The sequence below is a fragment of the Pseudorca crassidens genome, chromosome 5, assembly GCF_039906515.1.
Source record: "Pseudorca crassidens isolate mPseCra1 chromosome 5, mPseCra1.hap1, whole genome shotgun sequence".
In the NCBI taxonomy this organism is placed as follows: Eukaryota; Metazoa; Chordata; class Mammalia; order Artiodactyla; family Delphinidae; genus Pseudorca; species Pseudorca crassidens.
Window position 1 is genome coordinate 126,574,976 of NC_090300.1, and position 20,637 is coordinate 126,595,612.

The 20,637-nt window shown below is 34.8% G+C and overlaps 1 protein-coding gene across 2 annotated transcripts in view; it reads left to right on the forward strand.

The window, feature by feature from the left end:
- Window positions 1-20,637, forward strand: part of NCAM2 (neural cell adhesion molecule 2) — a 495,236-nt gene that overhangs the window by 281,116 nt on the left and 193,483 nt on the right. For both annotated transcript variants that reach the window (XM_067739241.1, XM_067739240.1), the window contains exons 2-5: window positions 2,513-2,587; window positions 6,362-6,568; window positions 8,513-8,656; window positions 15,058-15,195. In XM_067739241.1, coding sequence (XP_067595342.1) covers window positions 2,513-2,587; window positions 6,362-6,568; window positions 8,513-8,656; window positions 15,058-15,195 — 564 coding nt within the window. The remainder of the gene's footprint in view (window positions 1-2,512; window positions 2,588-6,361; window positions 6,569-8,512; window positions 8,657-15,057; window positions 15,196-20,637) is intronic.

Below are 20,637 nucleotides of genomic sequence, written 5' to 3' on the forward strand. Positions count from 1 at the left end.
AAAATATGCTATCCAATTGAATGCTAGTTGAGGATTAGAAATTGCAGGATTAGACTTTGGGAAAGCACAGACTGAAGATCCAAAGAGAAAAGGAAGTTGATGCCATGAAATAAGGTGATGTCTAAAAGGAGAAAGTAAGAGGAGTGAAAAGAGAATGAGAAACTGAATCACAATTCCCTTTTTTCTTTCAACAATATAACCTCTTTTCTGCCTCTTTCCCTTCTATCCATAAGTATGAGTAAACTTTCCCCAATTTATAAAATCCCTGACCACATGCCCAGAATTGCGGATCCCCAAAACCCTGTACATCTTTATAGATTCAAGTTTCTTAAGAGGACAATCTCAAATTCCTTGACTTTTTCTGCAGTTTCCTTCTATTGTCCTCATTACACTTAAACTAAATTCATCAAGGGGATTCAGTTACTTCTCAAAGAAAAAGTCCTCTTCTGTCAATTTGCACTAGAATTGACATTGTTTATAGTAGACACTCTCTTGTTTCTTCTAGTTTTCTCCTTATTCTTTCTGAATTCTTTGCTCTTCTTTACATGTTTTTCTCTGAAATATCAGACTTACTAGAACACTTTTTGAGCCCCTATAATGTGCCAAGTACCCTCTGAGTGTTGATGAAATTATCAGTAAAAATAGGACCAAGACCGACATGAGAGAAGATAGCCATGCAGCCCATCCTGTTTCTCAGGGAGGTTTCCAGAAAAAGAAGGAATTCATCAATCAAGTATGGGACGTTTAAGGAAATATTTTAAAGAGCTTAAATAGCATGTTTGACAAGTTTTTCTTGAGAAATATTTTCTTCTGTTCTCATATTTTTTGATTTCACATTTTATTTCTTTAAACATTGTCAACATAGCTATGTTACATTCTTAGTCTAATTCCCTGTTTTGAAATTTCATGGGTCTATTTCTCCTCTAGGTTATTTCAACTAATTCTTGCTCACAGTGCCTTATTTCACCATGGATTTTATAATGTCAGAATGTGAGTTTAGGTTAAAGAGAGGTTCATTTATGAAAATCTTGGGGAGTCTGGGCCTATTAGATAGCTCTTCTGAATTTTCTGAAGGGCTTTTATGTTTGCTTCTGCCACTTAGCTGTGAGCCCTACATGTGAGAGTGCTTTTTAATTTAATTTTCAGCTTGGGGTTTCCCAAGGAACATGTATCTACAATTTTAAAATCCCAAACCTGGAATATGGCAGAACCATGGTTAACCTATTTAAGAAGAAACATTTGTCCGTTACACGAGCCAGAAAAGACAGCTCTCCTTGTCATTCCCTTTTGTCAGTAGGCTAATTTATTCTATACCCTTCTTATACTAAGGGTGAATCTTATCCTGGTCTAGTGTTTGGTGGTATTCTGTAGCATCCCCTCTTCTAGCCAAGCTTGGATCCATTCTCTGCAATCTGTGAGCCTTTCAGTTACTATGATCCACAAATTCCCAGTGTAGGCTTGTACTCTAGTTTTTAGATTTTTCTTCTTCTTTTTTTTTTTTTTTCCTTGAGGCACCATTACTTTCCTGAAAGGTTAGCTATGTATTTCGGGGGGAAAAGGATGGTGGAACAGGGTTTTGGGGAGTGGTAACACTATCTTGTCCACCATATTATTAGAAACATAAATAGTTTAATTAATGTTAAAACATAATTTTAATTATCTTCTAAAGTTTTAGGATATTCTGCTGTTTTATTTCAAATTTGACAACAAACTTTTTGAACATCTCCTCTATTTTATTGCCATTGCCCTGGATACTTAACTTATTTATCATGTGGAAAAAAAAAATGCTTATTCTGCTTTCCTTATGTGGTAGTACTCCCTCTCTTTCCTGTGTTTCTCTCCTCTTTTTTTTTTTTTGCGGTACGCGGGCCTCTCACTGTTGTGGCCTCTCCCGTTGCGGAGGAGCACAGGCTCCGGACGCGCAGGCTCAGTGGCCGTGGCTCATGGGCCCAGCCGCTCCGCAGCATGTGGGATCTTCCCCGACCGGGGCACGAACCCGTGTCCCCTGCATCGGCAGGCGGACTCTCAACCACTGCGCCACCCGGGAAGCCCTGCTTGTCTCCTTTCATGGAAATATTTTAGTAGGTAGTCAAAAAGTATTTGACTTAAATTTTTAATTGTTGTAAAAACAGTGTAGGATTTACTCTTTTTAAGCAAGTTTACAAAATTTGAGCAAAAATTTTACGTAGCTATTGTCCAATCTGGTAGTACACAGAATGCCTAGTCTGTGAATATGGAACAGCTGTCTATGAATTTGATCATTTTCTTAACTAAAAATTTCAACATAGCTTGAATGAGTCCTGTATTTGGTCTGTTTGTAAGGTGCATAATAATATAATGTATATAATTTGTTAAATTGTATTTTACAAAACTTTCATTTCTTTTTACAGGTAATAAAAGCATAAGAGGGTAAATAATTGCTATTTCAATCATGTGGTATAGACACCATGTATTAAAATCTTAGTATCCATGTTTAAAACCATAATTAATTTTACTCAAATATTTTTTTCAGCTCTTCTTCAAGTGACAATTTCACTTAGCAAAGTAGAGCTTAGTGTGGGAGAATCTAAATTCTTCACATGTACAGGTATGTATTTCTACAAATATTTTCAGATAACTTGTTTTATTCTTTATTAATATAATATATTGACTAAATTTAAGTAGTTAAATGTCAGTTCTCTAGAAATAAAATTGTATATTATCATTGGGCTCACAATGATTGGAAAAGTGTTAATGAACATATTTTACCTATTAAACACTGAATTTTATTTGTTGCTTTCAAGTTACTAATTTTGACTACTAAATAAACTAGATTATTTATTTTGAAAATAACTTATCAAATATAGTGTATGCATGATAACTTTTACATCAATTTAAATATTATTTCTATCTAAATAGTAACCTTAGTATGAATGTAAATGTTATAATTTAACCATTTTCGTAAATACGCTATGAATAAGTTAGATATGGCACCCTGCATTATAGTTTCACTTCAATGAAAAGTTTAGGACAAAGCATATCACATCCTTCCTTATGAAAAGTGACCTTTAAAAAGTAGATATTTAATCAGCAAAGGTTTTGCAAGATTTTTGTGACTATTAATTAGAAGTATTATATATCGTAGTGACTATGGGAAATTATTATGGACCTCATCTAGTTTAATCATGCACATGTAGAATTCTTCTAGAAGATATTAACTACTTAAGCAACAAATTCCTATTCAACATATTGTAAAACTCACAAATGAGCACATTCTACTGCTGTTTAGATCCATCGTATTCATTTTCATCATACAAGTCTTCATATATAAAGTTTTTCAAATATTCATTTAGTGCCAAAATTTAAATTCATCATATTCATTTTCATGCATATAAGCCTTCATATATAAAGTTTTAAAAATATTCATTTAGTGACAAAATTGCTTTTTAGTATATTTTAAAATTGTTTCCATTCCTGATTATACTTAGCAATTCAAAACTGGATTAAATAGGCATTTCTGACATAAAATGCATTATAAAAGTTGTCTTCAGAATGGCATGGCTTGTTTAAATTATTATGATAATTAAAAAAAATAGAAGCAGTTATAATAACATATCTAAAAATAATATCAGATAATATGAACAACTAATTGAGGCCATGATTCTTCACATATTTGCCTTCTTAATAAAGGTCTGAATTGATAGGTCTTGTTGACACATGTTTTTATATATTGGCAAATATAAAAGTAGAGAGTAGGGGAGAGACTGGTTCAACATCATTTACTATGTCAGTACAGCTTTGGCATAAGAATATAGTTCATTGTTTCTAAACCCTATGCATATTTTATATGCACAAATGCACACACACAGCTCAATTAAATCACAAGATCACAGAATAATGAAATAGTTTAAAAATGAATTGAAAAATAAAATAAAATTGTATTATTTTCTTGGATTCGCATTATCTTTGTGATATAAATTATATGATGTATATAATTCATAAGGTCAAATTAAGACATAATTTAAAAGTACGAATTAACGTCATTCAGTGGTGCTGAGTTTTGCCCTTAATCATAAGGCAGAACAATTAAACATTTTTTCCTTTTATATAAAGACGTATAATCAAGAGCTGTACTGTTGTCATGTAAGTGGCCTTATTTATCTTAAATACAGTAGTAAAACAAAAATCTAAAAATAAAGATGTGGGAAACCAATGCAAATCAAAACGCTTGCATGTACTTTTCTATCACAATGGTGACTATGTTGATATGATTCTAAAGTTTCTTGAACACAGACATCTAAAACTCAATAAAATAAATATGTCTTAAAATTCAACTAGAAGTTAGTCATGTTACTGACCTGGGTTCTTGGACTCTTTAATCAATAGAAATTGGTAAGAGGCCAGAGGGGGAATTCGGGCAGGGCTTTGTAGGGACTCTTGATGCAGCACAAGGGAGTGAAAACAAGTAACAAGTTCCCTTGCTCGCTCCCTGAGGTGGAGTGAGCTGAACTCTTAAATGGGATGAGGGTAATGGTGGATCAGTGGGTCCGGCTGGTGGGCTGGCTTAGGTATAGTGGTCTGCCCACCCCCTTGGTGGTCTGCCCACCCCTTTGGTGGTGCTGTGTGCAGGAATCACGCATAGTTCGGCATAGTACCGTGCTTTTGCTCCCAGCACCTCAGATGTAGCAATTGGGATTTGGCCTTTTTGTATCTTGTTCATAATTTGTCCCAGCTGGACATGCTTGCAGTTATTTTTAGTCCCTTATAGTTTCTTTGTATATTGTTGCTCCAGGAGAGGTTTGTTCAGGTGCAAGCTCTGCAGCAAAGTGTCCCAGGTTCCAGAACTCAGCCTAGTTCAGTCATACCCTCACAGAACTAAATAAGAATGTGTCATGTATAGCAAATGAATTTTTATATTACATTTTCAAGAAAATAAGTTTAATGCTACTTATTAATTAATCCAAGAGCCCAGTCTTTTCAGTAAAATAACATGCAAAGTTTTATTGGAAATTATTATTTGAGTTGCCAGAAAAAAGAGAATTATGACTGCTCTATGAAAATACAGAATAAACTCTCCATGAAATTTTATTCCATATCATTAAGAATGAAAATGTCCAAAATATTTCACAGAATATCCTGCATAATTTACTGTATAAAGTGAGGTTTTCTATTGCTGAAACTTAAAGTAATGCACATTTAAATTATTCTTTTGTAACTTCTCGATAGAGGAGGGAATTAAAACAAATACCTCCCCCAAATGAATTATCCTGTAACTACTATGGTTTTATGGTTCTATTCAGAAAAACTGAAGATAACATAACTAAGATTCATTTAAGATTTAACTAAACTTCTTTCATACTTTTTTCTCCATCATGTCTAATTTGATATAGGAAGGAAGACAATTTGTTTCTAAAGCCATATCTTGGAAAAAAAAATGAGAAGGAATAATTTTCTTATAAAAGGTCCTGAAGATGTTATATAACTTTATGCATTTTCTCCTGATACTTTTCAGTTAATAGTGTATGCTGCTTCCACAAATTATCTCTCAAGTAATTAGGTGAAATACATCCTTTTGGTGACTAAAAGAAAACACAGGAAGCTTCAGCTTTTACAAAGAGAATAATAACCTAGATTCTGAGTTGGAAAACTTAAATAAATGTTTACCCTGTAATGATTTGGTTGTAATTGCCTAGCACTATAAGTATCATTTCAATGCATTCTAATTATCATATGATTAAATAGTTAACAGTTTTAGATTAAAATGGTGAAACTACTCATCTCAGTTGGGAAAAGAGAAGATTAGGACTCCATTTAAAAAATAGTCATTGGCCTTATCTATACAAGTTTAACAACTTGGGAGATTAATTCAAAATTCTGTATTAACAAAAGCCAAAGTTTATTTCATAAATGATTTACGTTGTTATGAGCTCTGCTGTATCAGGGGAAAAAGTGCTATTTCCTGACCTTAGCAAAAAGAATTGAGCAGGTGAAATCACGTTAGTAATCATGTTTCTGTTTCGATTATGCCTATTAAGTGGAATTGATGTTGGACTCAGTTGCCAAGGCACTTTCAGTACTTGTGTGGTAATAATCCATAGATTTCCGTGGTAAAGTTTACACTCTCATAGCTTAAATACCATACTGGAAGTTTCCTCTGGGTTTTGTTACTCAAACGAGATTGAAACCTCAATGTTGGATAAATAAGGATAACATGTGTGCTAGCATTTGTGTTTACTTTCGATATTGTAAGATTTTCAGACTTCCAGTCTTCCATTTACATTTTTTTCTAAATTGTTAAAGTTGTTACACGATAGTAAATGCCAGTGTCAAAACAAACACTTGGAACATATTTTCAAAATTTCTTTTCCATGGCTCTTTGCAGCAGTTGGTGAACCTGAGAGTATAGACTGGTATAATCCTCAAGGAGAGAAGATAATTTCAACACAAAGGGTATCAGTGCAAAAGGAAGGTATTAGATCACGATTAACCATCTACAACGCAAATATAGAAGATGCAGGGATATATCGTTGTCAAGCAACAGATGCCAAAGGACAGACACAAGAAGCCACAGTTGTTTTGGAAATTTACCGTAAGTCATGTATTTATAAGTTTTATTGATTGAAATTATACGTTCTTATAAAAAATACAAATAAAATGTACTTAACAATAGAAACTAACACTCATTAAGAACTAACTATGTGATGGACAATGTGCTAAGACCTTTACAGATATTAGCTTATTTCTATTTTACCACAGTACATCTCTAAAATAAAATCTATAATAGGTTATAGTGGATTATAAATACATAGATGGAGCCAATTCTGTTGGTTAAATAATATAGATGAAAATGTTTTAGTTTTTTGATGCCATTAAGAATCTGTTGGGTAAATAGAAACCAGTACTTTATTTAGTGATATAAAATTTATTGGGAGTGCTTTTTTTCACTTTCAAAAAAGAAAGATCATGACTAGAACAAATAAAATTACCTATGTGATAACAGTGACCAATCTAGAATGAGAACTGGGGAAGGGTCAGCAGACAGGCTTTAGACAGAGTAAAAACTGAAAACTCATCTAATGAAGAATAACATCTAACCAGATTCTTCAACTCCAGGCATTTTTTAGTAGCAAGGTTTTCTACACTTACACTTCATTTTACGACTTGAGATTGATTGCTTCCTACATTCCTTTCCAACTTCTCACTTTTAGGAATTGTTAAACTGTTTAGGAACACTGAAGTTCATTGACTCCCAGGATTTGAAACCAGGCTCTATCACTTACACCTGTGGCCTTGAGCAATCGTGTAAACTCTCTGTTTCAATTTCCTCATCTATAAAATAGATATAATTGTAGTACCCACATCATACATAGAGTTGCTTTGAGGACTACATTACCTCATGCTTAGAACTTTGCCTTACAATTAATTTGTAGTAGTTAGCATTTCTACCAGTGAAAAATTATAAAAAAGTTTTAGAATATTAGCTCATAAGACATCTCTTCCTTATAGCTTTGTTTTTGTTATTCTAGAAATAGCATACGGGGAAAAAAGGCCAAAGCAGCACCAGAGCAAGGCTTCCTCTTAGATGAGTGGGGCAATCTGTTGGAGTATTGTTGCCCTCATTTTTCCTGATTTGACCTCTTTTTTTTTTTCTTTTTCCCTCCTGTTAGTTTCTAAGCTCCTCAAGGAAAGATGTTTTACTTATTTATATGACCATTTACTGTACCAGTTTCATAAATAACAAAGAATTAAGTTGAAATCATCATTTCATAGACTAGTGTCTGGAAAGAAGTGTCCTTTGAAATGATACAAAGGAAGATCCCTAGTGCTTTATTTGTGAAGGTAAAAAAAAAATTGTTTTTTCTTAGCAAGAACAATGAATTACTTTTGTGAAAATGTCTCCTCAAGCATAAATATCCATATTCATGCATTCATTCAATACACTTATTGTATGTCTACTGCGTGGCAGACAATATTCTAATTCCTAAAGACATTAGTGACTGAAACAGAAAATATCACTGGCCACTTGGTGCCAACATTTTAATGGGTAGAGACAGACAAAAAGTAAGCAAAAACTAATGCTTAAATGCTAGATATATATGCCATAGAATTCTATAGGAAAGAAATTAAGTGGTTTAGAAACGTAGGGAGATGGCTATTTTGTTTGTGGAGGTTGAGCAGAAATTTGAAGGAATTTAAGAGAGTGCAAATGCCCCAGAATGAGAACAAATGCGGAGTGTTCAAGGAACTGCCCAAAGCAGCAGCTAGGAGGAGAGAAGAAAAATTGGGATCAGAATTGTGGGGCAGACTCCAGTTCATACAGGACTTAGTGTGGCATTGTAAGGACTTTGGATTTTATTCTCAGTGAGTTGGAATTTATTGAGTAGGAGAATTAGATGATCTGGTTTAAGGTTTTAAAGGATCTAGATTTACCTAATTATTTTATTACAGCATCAATAAACACGGATTCTGAAATATGCTATTGGAAGAAATAAGCAATAATACTTGTATGGTTTGTTTTACTTTCTTCATACAGAAAAACTCACTTTCAGAGAAGTGGTGTCTCCTCAAGAGTTCAAACAAGGAGAGAATGCAGAAGTGGTTTGCCGAGTCAGCAGTTCGCCTGCACCTGTTGTCAGCTGGTTGCATCATAATGAGGAAGTCACCGCTATTTCCGACAGTTAGTATTTTGGTAACTCTCTAAGTTATATGTTCTAAAAATATTGCAATTTTTTAAAAGACTGAATCTACCTAAGTAAATATAGCAATTAGATTGTTTGACCCTAAGCCTCAAACAACTGTTTTTTGAGAACCTCAGAGCTCTAAACTAGAGGTTGGCAAACTATGGCCCTCAGGCTAAATTCAGCTCCTCTGCTGTTTTTTTAAGGTGTTATGAAAATTCAGCCAAACCCAATTGTTACATATTGTCTATGGCTACTTTGGGAACAAAGCTGAACAGCTGTGACACAGATGGTTTGTCCTACAAAGCCTACAATAGTTATTTTCTGAAGATTACAGAAAAAGTTTGCTGACTCCTGCTCTAGATCAAGAAAAAATTATATACAAACAGTTCAAGGATACTAAACAAATAAAGGAATCAATCCTGATCTATTGAAATTCTACATATTATAATTCAAACAATCCCATGGGCTTATTATGTGTAAACTTATAATAATGTCTATATGAATCCTATTTATTTTTCTGTCACTGTTCTTTCAAAGATACCTACATATTCTAAATATTATGATAAGATGAATATGGATAATAGGAAGAAGAGTACATTCATTTCAATTGTCTTCATGATTTTGATTCAGACTGAGCTGAAATTCCAGAATAAAATGACATCTGAAATTGATGCATGATTTGCTTACATTATGCTACTTTATCATTGTGAATTGGGAGCATTTTCGATTTAGAATATTTTTCATTGCACTTACATTGCAGAGAGGTACAAAATAATTGAATCTTTTAAAATACTTTCTATCTTGGATGATTTTGTTTTGTGTTTCTAAGAGATGAAACTTCTACAACATAAAGGAGAGAAGGCAGAGGGTTTCTGTTTTTGAATATGTACAGAGAAAGTATCATGATGATGATAGTAATTTTTTTTTAATTTTGAGAGAAGTTTTCTGGACTTGGCATTTTCACTGCTTGTCAGTTATTTACTAAAACTCTTTTTTCTATTATAGTAAGTTAATGAGATATAATACTTTATTTCCTCTTACTTTATTTTCAGAAAACTGCTTTAGGTTTTGCTAATAAATTTCATGAATAAATTGTACAGTATATTTTCTGCTTTCTTCCCCTCAATAATAAAGAAAAGGCAATTCTTTCATCGCAGTTAAATGACAATGTCTAAACATTTTCAGACTACCTACATCTTAGGCTTCAAGCGTACATCTGGTTTACTGTAAACCATAATCACAAGATGGTTTTGAAATGAGTTTTATTTTAAAAGACAGTTAAATCGATGCTGACTGTAGGCCTCTGGGCAGAGAGTGTGTGCAGCAGGCACTGGCAAGGTCTTGACTGAATGGGCCCAGGGCACCAATCAGCATCTCCATCTTCCCTGAGCAGATGATCCCTCCAGTTAAGTAGCCAGATGGAATTCAAGCCTAAAGACAGTTCATTCATTGGCATCCATGGAGGTTGCCCTATAATATCTACTTTTTGTAATTTATTTGGGAATAAAATCTAATGATTAATTGTCTGAAAAAAAAAAAGACAGTTAAATCCTCAAAGCAAAGATTGATGGTCAAGTACAGTGCTGATGGAGGAGTGATGCTTCTAGGCTACAGCTCACACATTTTTCCCAGTACCCAAGGATGAAATGCTGTGAAGTTGGAATTCCATTACGGCTCTACTCTTTCCTTGTCCCTAAAGCTTCAAACAACTTTTCTAACTGCTCTGTACCTAATTCGGATTCTTCATCTGTAAACAGTAAATTATTATATGGATTTTGAACAACGGTTTGAGTTTTAAGTAAGATAGGCTTATAAATATTTGTTAACTGAATGAATACAATATTTGACTCTATATCAGATTCTCAATAAATAACATTTATTTTTCTTGTTCCTTCTCATTGAGCTTTTAATTCTTGGGAATCAGTTAAACATAGAAACTTAACGCTGAGTTGCAGGGAAGGCAAAATCGATTTTTTTAAAAAGGACGTAAAATTTGTTCTGACTTTGGGATGTAAAGGATGTAGGGGAATTGTGAAGATGAACAAACTTTTCTAACCTTTTAATATTTGAGAAACTTGCCACATACTTCATTATCAAACACTTTTTACATTCATAACAGATTTATAAGAAGTAATATTCTTCAGATTTTTATACTTTATGTGATCCTTTTATTAAAACTAATGAAATAAGATTAGGTTTACAGCCATGAAAGGAACATATATGGGGATTTAGAATAATGCAGTGTGTACAGATAACTTTCTGAAGCCTTAGTGTGGCATAGGAATAAAGTTTAAAGTCTCCATATGAAACAGTGAAGGTTTGAAAATGTCCATCTTATTAACCATGCTTTTGGTAGCAGCTGTGTGACAAATATGCATTATTAATGTTCCCACAGACTACTCAAAGTGGAGGTTTACCATGTTGTTTGTTGAAAGGAAATCCATATGCTAAAGAATCCAAGTATTTAGGGAGTAAAGGTGACATTTTGTTATAAAAGTTGAATATCCTGACTTTCAGTCTCAACCCTGATGGAAGGATATGCTATTGCAGTTGCCATTCTACCTCAGCCATTTTGAAAGCTATCTCTGAAACTTCCTAAATGTTTTGAGCATTTTCTAATGAAGTACCCTTTAGGCATCAAAAAACTATGGGTAAAATCATCTTGTTCAATAAAATTTGTATGGAATCTACTTCCAGTATAAAAAGTCATTCAACAGTTATTGAACACTTAGTATATTTCATCTAGTGTAAGTATATTTCATCTAGTGTACTAGAAGGTGGCGATTCATGGTTTGAACGATGAACAAGTCCACTACCCTCAACATATTAATAATCTAGTGGAAAAAATCAATCAATGAAAGCAACGTATATTGAGGTATATTATAAGGAAAGTGCAGTGATAGAAGATGATAAAGAAAGAGCACCTGAACTAGTTAGGGCAGAGGAGAGTGTTCAAAGGTGCCTGCTGAGAGAGAAAAGCAACCCTTAAAGACGAAAAGGGATTAGCCAGCTAGAGAATGGTGGGGACTTTTCAAGAGGAGAGGACACCATATGCAATGGCCCAGAGGTGAAAGCATGAGTGACACATTTCAGAAACTGAATTAAGTTCATTATAACTAGAATTTATGAATAAGTACAACTAGAATACTTACAATAACTAGGATTTGTAAATAAAGACTAATAAGAAAGGAAACTGGAAAAGAAGGTTGAGCCAAGTCAATATGGCCTTGACGTCTCTATTGAGAAGTTTAGAATCTATCCAAAGGTGACATCACTAAAGGGTTTTAATTAGGGCAGTGACATGACCTAATATTTATTGAGATGGATATCAGTGCTTCAGTGAGGAGAATGAATTGGATGAGAGTCAAGGCCAAGCTCCAGGCAATGAGAACAATTCAAATCCAAATGAAATAACTGCTGAGGGAAAAGTAGATTCTAGACTAAGAAATGATAAAGGGAGAAGTGATAGGATATGGGTTTGATTGGACATGCACACTAAGAGAGATGGAGAAGTCAAAGATGACTCAAGGAATTTGCCTTGGGCAACTAGCTCAATGTAAAGACCTGTGAAGACAGAACTGGAGAGTACCGTATGAGAAATTTCAGGTGGAGCTAGTGAGCCAAATTTTAAACATGCTGAGATTGAAGTATTTACAACCCTTCTAAGTTTGTACATCTGGTTGACTCTTGCACAATTCTGGAATCACAGGAATCATCTGGTCTGAAGAAAAATTGTGAATCATCAAAATATAGGTTGAAAGCATAGGAGTAGATGAAGCAAACCATTCAGTGGCTGTGGAATGAGAAGAAGAGGGAACTTTTAAAAAATAACCTGCTTAAAGAAACATAATGCTTAAAGAAACATAAAGCAGACACCTTATTGTGTATTATTTGATTTCATTTATTTTCTTACTGCAATAATGAAAATGTGGATGTCTGTAAAACTGAGATAAATAGATCATCTCTAATAGTTAAATAGTTCCAATATCCAAAGTTATGTGTGATTGATTGAAGCAGTGCTTTCTTCAAATGCTTTTTGTAAATACATATTAATAATGCTCTTTGGTTTGAGAGTTTGCTAACATCATTCCATGGACTTTACACATATACTTAGAATTTTTAGTTGAGGATGATACATATTTTAGTGAGTTAGAAAATATAATATTACAATGATTTAGTTATGACTCATTGCATCCCTCTCTAAATTTGAACTTTTTAATTCATACAGGTGACCCATGAAAAACACAGGGGTTAGGGTGCCAACTTGACATGCAGTCAAAAATTCAAGTATAATTTATAGTTGGTCCTCCTTATCTGAGATTCCTTCATATCTGTGGTTCAGTTCTGCATCCTCAGATTCAGTCAGCTTCGGATTGTGTAGTACTGTATTTACTATTGAAAAAGATTCCCATATAAGTGGATCTGCACAGTTCAAACCTGTGTTGTTCAAGGGTCAACTGTAATTGCTGCTCATTCTAATTTCCAGCAACACACTTGAATAGAGTTTTTTTACATTTACTTTGAAATATCATGCATTTTTAAGAGTTCTGAGTTATTCCAGGACTTATTATAAGTTATATTTCTTGCAGATTGCCTTTATTTCTCTCCAGTCTCTTCTTTGGTCAGAAAATTTACCAGGGGAAAGCATCTGCATAAACATTTTTGTATCTCTTCTTAGGGTCACCCAAAAGGTGAAATAAATATTTTGGGAAAGTTTATACTTCCTGGGCTGAAAATTGTGTATCTGTAGACTTGTAACTGGTATTTTCTTTCTGAGGTAGCCTCAGAATCTACACATTTCCATTCCTTATTAACTATCTCTTAGACAATCAATAACCACATGCTCACCTATTTTAATGACCTTCTATAGTCTGATAACTTCCTTATTTGTATTTAAAACCCAAACTTCTACTTTGACTTAAGGAATTGCTGTGAAAAATGAACCCCAAATACGGATGGCTTAATGTCATAGCAATTTATTTCTCACTCACGCAAAGTCCAATTGGCAGCAGGGGGAGAGGCAGGATTCTACCCTTCCATCCTTTCAGTGATCCAGGTTGAGGGAGGCTGGACCATTTTCTCATGTGGCTTCTGTGTTTGCCCTAATACCTCTATTAAGCCAGCAAATAGGGGAAGAGCAATAAATACTGGAACAGTCCCCAAAAGTAGCTTTAAGAGTAGATATCCAGAGGTGGGTACCTTAAATTAATGACATTTCTACCTTACCAAAAGTCCCAAAGGGGTCAAGGATGTTTTCTCTTATTCATCAATGTATCCAAATACAGTACCTAGCAAACAGATGATGTTCGATGATATCTATGGATGAGTTGATTAATGAAATATAGGAAAACAACTGGATATGAGAACATTCTTTACTTGATAGGAAGGGGAAAGGTGTTAAGACTGCAAAGACTGCAACAAAATTGTGATGATTAAAAACTGAGCCAGGCATTATGGAAAATACTGTCAGGCTGAGATGCTACTTAGGCTAGCCAGGTTATTTTCAACAATCAGCTAATGCATGCCCTATAACAGCTTAGTTTTGTATTTATGCATGTGCATATACTCACACATAAAATGGAATCTATGTAAAATTAATGAAGTCTAATCTGTTCCTTCCTAAAATGGATTATCTTGCATTTAGAATAAAAATTTTTCAAATAAATCTGAGATATGACGATTTTATATGCCCTCTACATGACTTGAATATTATTATATATTTTAGCTGCCTTCTCAGGGTATGTGCAATTATTAGTTTAATTATTGTGTGAGGAAGGATATTCAATCAATTTTCTAACCCTTTTCCTTACCCAAGTTGCTACATATTTACAGTCAAAACGTCTTTGTGTCTGCTATATCTGATCTCTCGGCTTTGTTCTTTTGTGTATCATTTCTGCGTTCAAAGTACCAAAGGCAAAATAATAGCCTAACCATTTTATGTGGAAATAAAGTCTTGAATGTATTTTAATGTATTTTTTTTTTTTTTTTTGCGGTACGCGGGGCTCTCACTGTTGTGGCCTCTCCCATTGTGGAGCACAGGCTCCGGACGCGCAGACTCAGCGGCCATGGCTCACGGGCCCAGCCGCTCTGTGGCATGTGGGATCCTCCCAGACCGGGGCGCGAACCCGTGTCCCCTGCATCGGCTGGTGGACTCTCAACCACTGTGCCACAGGGAAGGCCTTGAATGTATTTTTGAAAAAAATGTGTAACCAGGCAGTGTAGAGTGGAAAAATTGAAGTCATGAAATTATATTTTACTTTCAAATTTGAATTTGTTTGTTGATGAAAAGTTTGATAGTGTCAGACAAGTTCCATATTTTAACACTTAGCAATTTAAAGCATGCTGGACTCTGCCTTCAATTACTGATATCATTTCCTCCCCTTTGCTTACCTTACAGATCGGTTTGCTATCTTAGCCAACAGTAATCTGCAGATTCTTAACATCAATAAAAGTGATGAAGGTATATACAGGTGTGAAGGAAGAGTGGAGGCTAGGGGAGAAATTGACTTCCGTGATATCATCGTTATTGTTAATGGTAAGCAGATAATAATTAGTATGTATCTTTGTGTTGCATTTAGCAATATGTTTATTAAAAGGGCAACCATGTAAACTCAGCACTCAAGACTTCCCTAATGAACCTCTTCTATACCTAGAGGAAATCTCCTCAGCTCTAGGGTAGCATCTGTTACATTGTATTACAGCCTCAAGGGCAGGATCTGTGACTTATTTAACATTGTCATCCTCCTTTACAAAGAGTCTATAAGGGAGTAGTTGCCTTTTTCTGTCTTTGTAGTTGTTGGAAGTATGTCAAATGAAATACAGTAAAGTATGATACTAGATTTTACTTTTAAATTACATTAATTACTTGCTTCAACTAATTAACAGTATTTGCAAGTTTTACCAAATTAAATAATTGAATACATAGTTACCCTTTGAAATATTAATGGACGTTATTAGCTAAGTTTATGACATCAAGATGACATCTCTTTCTCCAAATTTGGCTACTTTACTCTATTGCATGGCTGGGTTAACATGACATTCTGTGAGGCAGAAGATAGATTAATGTTATCCTAGTTATCTCCACTTTGGTAATCTAATGTGCCACCAAGATGCGCACTGTATTTCTTTGACATCTATCAAATATACTCTATTTTCCCTACCATGCCTTCCATGAGTGCTGCCCTTTCCAATTCTTTTTTGTATTTTTCTTGTGTGGCTGTAAGTTGTTTGTTTTCTCTACTCTCAATTTCACAATTCCAACTTTCTGTCCTATCAACCTTTCAACACTTAAAATTGTCAGTGTTTCCCATTACCTTCAAGACAAAATAAAAGCCACTCTTCATGGTATAGGAAGTCTTTTATGATCATCAGCTACCTTCTCTAACCATCCGCTCATAGGTAGCCCGTGCTTCAGCCATATGGAAATACTAGTAGTAACACTACACAAATGCACTTTGACTTTTTCTTCTATTTTAAAATAAATTAGAAATAACCATAATCACAGGATTCTAGAAGCAGAATGTAATTTGTTCTTTCTGGAATAGACAAAATATGAATTTAAAGAGTTAGCCATGAGTTTTCTATCACTTAGGGCTGGGAAGGGGAAACATAAATCAGTATCTTCTTCCATATCCTATGCACCTCCCACCATGATCTATCTCTCCAGTTTCTTGAAGAGACTGGAGAACACCACCAGGAATAGCATATAGATCTAAAAGAGTTATTTGCTTTTCCTTTCCTGGAGTGAAGGTATTTTAACCACAAAATTCATGCTGAAAGGTAAAGAGAATATTAAATCACTGAGAATTTTTTTCTCTCCTTCTCTAAGTCTATAATTAATTGAGATGTATGGATAACATAATGGAATAGACCAGATGGTTATTAGGCAGGTGGGTAGAAACTGCACATGCTCATGGGTGAGTCCAAAGTTCCAGGCCTTCTGAGAGAAGACTTTGAGAGCCTTTTTTTGGTGTGCAGAATCTGGTATTTATCGAGTGCTATCGTTGATGGAAGTTTTGGCCTTCAGCCCAAGAGGAAGATTTCAGTGCATGAAGAATAGGTTTAAATATGGAGATAAGTACTATGTTTGTAACTGTATCTATATATCTATTTTTATATCTATAAGTATTTCTAATATCTTTCCCTCTTTATTATGTACAATAAACAAAGGTAACTTACAGTGGCTATTTAGTTTCTTCAGTATTGACTTAACCATCTACTGTCCTTTGTTTCCGAAAGAATCTAAGGTAGGAAATATACGTGTATTTTGTCACGGGCAAGACCTTGTGCTCAGTATGCTCTTATGAAAATGTGGGTTATAATATTAGTTAATAATATAAAGTTTTTTAGAAAGGACTAAGTTTATAGGAAGCAGTATATAAATATGTACTATGCTGTATGTTATAATGTATGTATATGTAAAATTATGCATATATTTTTACACTAAAACATTAATTTGAGTCTGATGTGAAAAAGGGAACGTCATCTGGCAGGTGTAGCATATTTAGCCTTTATTATCCATTCTGCTATTGTAATTTCTACTTTAATATAGTTATAACATGTTCTAATCTATCTCCACACTAGATTATCTGTGAGTGTTTAAATGTGATTACATTTTTCTTGAAGGATTATTTGGGTATGAGTGGGTTCAATTAACAAAGTTTGAATCTTCAAGTCTATCATGATCTGCATTCAATCTGGAATATTTATTTCTATGTCTATACTTATTATTTTGGGGTTCATAAGGAGATAAACACTGGAATGTGTTCTTTGTGCAACTCACATCAATCATGTATGTAATATCCTGTTGTGCCTGCATCACACTGGCCTCCAAAGCAAACCATCCTCCTTCCACTCCCACTTTTCCTCTAACAGAATCAATTATATGTCCTAATCTGACCTTCTTTACTAGAACACTGCTTTATCTCCATTTCTTCTTATTAGTCACATTTCCCTGTTATGGTCACAAACTCCCATATCTTAGAATCCCTGGAACCAATTTCTTCAAAGTAACAGTGTTCACAAAATCAACCTTCGATTTATTCCCCTTTCTGGATGATGCATTTGGACCCTGTCAAGGGAGTGCATTGACTAATGCCACCAGACAGCTGTGCTTTTCTCTCACATTTTGCCTTTACTTCAGTCAGAAAAATCATTCTCTCCAGTCTTATTGACTCTTGCCCTGCTTACCTACTCCTTTTAAATCTTGAGCCCTCTCTAAAAGTATCCTTTATTATTTACCTCCTACAAAACCTCTTGCAGACGTTCAATGAAAACTTTGAGGTTGCAAAAATTAATAATAAAATAAAAGCACCAACTTTATCCACATTATCTTATTTTTCTTCAGTTACAATATTTGACTTATTACATGCTTTTCTCCCCAGTTTATAATGCATACCTCTCTCTTATTTGATACTAATTTTTATTCTTGCTAATTTGGACTTTATCATGGACCTTTTTCAACTCCTTTCATCTCTAAGTATATTGAAGTCCCAACCAAATACTCCAGTCAAATGTTTCTTCACATTCACTGCTTTCTTGCCAAGTCCTGCCTCTGGAAGAAGCTCTTCTTTTTTCCATTGTTTGCTCTTTGCAACTTTTCCCTCACATTTCCTTTCTTCCAAGGCATAGTCTATTTTTTCAACAATTAGTTAAAAGGTATCCTTGCTAGTTTATAGTACCAGCCATACCAAATATTAAGGATCTTTTTTTTCCCCTTAACTCCCTTTATGAATTTATTACAATATTTCTCAATGCCTGTGTATAGTTTTTCACAAATCTTTATCCCCCCTCCCTTTAAGAGGTTATACATCACTGCTCATTGCCATGTGAAGTGTGGTGCTTCCAGTGGAAGGATTTTGCATCTCCACCCAATTGATGATATGACTTGCTCTGGCCATTGGCATGTAAGCAAGCATGATATACACTATGGCTGAAATTAAGCTTCAAAAAAATCACATATTACTTCTCTTGTACTTTCCTTCTGCTATGAAACTAGCATGACCCTAACAGAGACTTCTCCTTTACCTTGGGCATCATGGAGAAGACACGTGGAGCAGAGTCACAGCTGATCTGCTGGTGCAAACACATAACATAAATAAGAAGTAAAACACATTTTTAAGCCCTGAGATTTTAGAGTTATTTGTTATCACAGAAAAGCAGACAAATTCAATGCCAGTGGCTTTTTCTTACTTAAGGAGTTTAAATGCTGTCTGACCTAGGAATACATTTGAAATTACTTCCCTGAGTGTGCCTCAGACATCTTATAATCCCACTTTCCCCTGACGGTGATCATGTCTTACAAATTTTTTAATTACCTTATCAATATATTGGGAGTTCAACTGAATGAATATTTTTGACTATAGTTTTGATGTTATTTTGTATTGCATTTATATATTTATTCAGCAGGTAAATGAGAAGTGCTGGCTATATTTTTCATACTTTGTTAGGCTCAGAATACTAACAGATCTAATAGAGCATTGTATCCCTCAAGGCACTTACAGTTTTATCTCAAACACTTAAAATAATCAACTTTCCTGAAGTCCCTGATTATGGTGCTGCTGAATACAAAAGCATATAGTAAGAGCATTTTTTATAGATATTTACAGCCTCTTTTATAATAAGAAGGGGAACCTAATGTAGCACAAGAAGAGACTTGGTATTTGGGATAAATCTATTGATGAAAAAGTATTATTTTGTAGAACAAAGAGGGGAAATTATTGTAGACAGATAAAATAGCATCTGCAAAAGCAAAAAGAGTGTAGGATGTGAGAAAAGATCTAATACCTTAACTGTTACAGGAATATGAAAGTTTTAGGGAGGGAGTGATGGTGATGTTAGCCAGTTGGTTTGGGGATTAGGTGGAGATGTAGCTGCAAAGCAGGAGGGGCCAGATAATGCGGGGCTATGGACTTTCTTCTAAGAGACAAAGATGAGCTGCCATTTAGGAGCAGGGTACCCGAGAGAGAGAGAAGGATGGAGGCAGGGAGAAGAAATGAGTTCAGTCAGAGGTAAGTAGGGTCTGTGCTGAAAGACAAAGAAATGAAGAGGAAGGTATATAATCCGATAGTGTTTGAAACAAAGTCGTTGTGTTTACAAGTGTGTCACAGAGGCAAGAGCAATAAAGGCTTAATTTCAAGACTTCTAATGTGGATTCTAGGCTTCCAAAGTAGTAAATGCAAGCAGAAGTGATCAATAAGTAGTGAACTGAAATATATCTGGTGAATTTGGCAATTATGAGTTTACAAGAGACAGTCTGGTGAACAATATCATTTGCATGGATGGGTAACATTCAGACTGCAATGACTTAAAGAATAAATGTGCATGTACATTAACTGAATTAGAAAAGTATTGAAGGTACAGCACCTATTACCTCAGCTTGTTGGAACCAGCTATTAAATGGGAAACATTAAAAAGTTGAATGAGGGGCTTCCCTGGTGGTGCAGTGGTTGAGAGTCCGCCTGCCGATGCAGGGGACACGGGTTCGCGCCCCGGTCTGGGAGGATCCCACATGCCGCGGAGCGGCTGGGCCCGTGAGCCATGGCCGCTGAGCCTGCGCATCTGGAGCCTGTGCTCCGCAGCGGAAGAGGCCACAGCAGTGAGAGGCCCACGTACCGCAAAACAAACAAACAAACAAACAAAAAAACGTTTAATGAGGACCAGAGGAAGTGAGTGGAGTGTTAGGACGTTTGTAAGGAAGATATACCTTGAACATAAAGAGGATATATTTTATGCTGAGCCTGGAGGAAATGAATCAAAAATAGGTGAGAATGTGGGTTAATTTACAGGTAGGTCTGGTTGATAATTTGAGAGAAATCTTGCCCCATGACTTCAGTATTCTGTTTCTAATCACTGACTTCACTCATCTACCAAACATTGATGTACTACTGGTATTTTCCCAATATTTTTCAACATACGTATATGTGTTCATACCTGCTCTTTACTGGATCTTAGGTAAGTTTTCCAAATGCCTAAAACC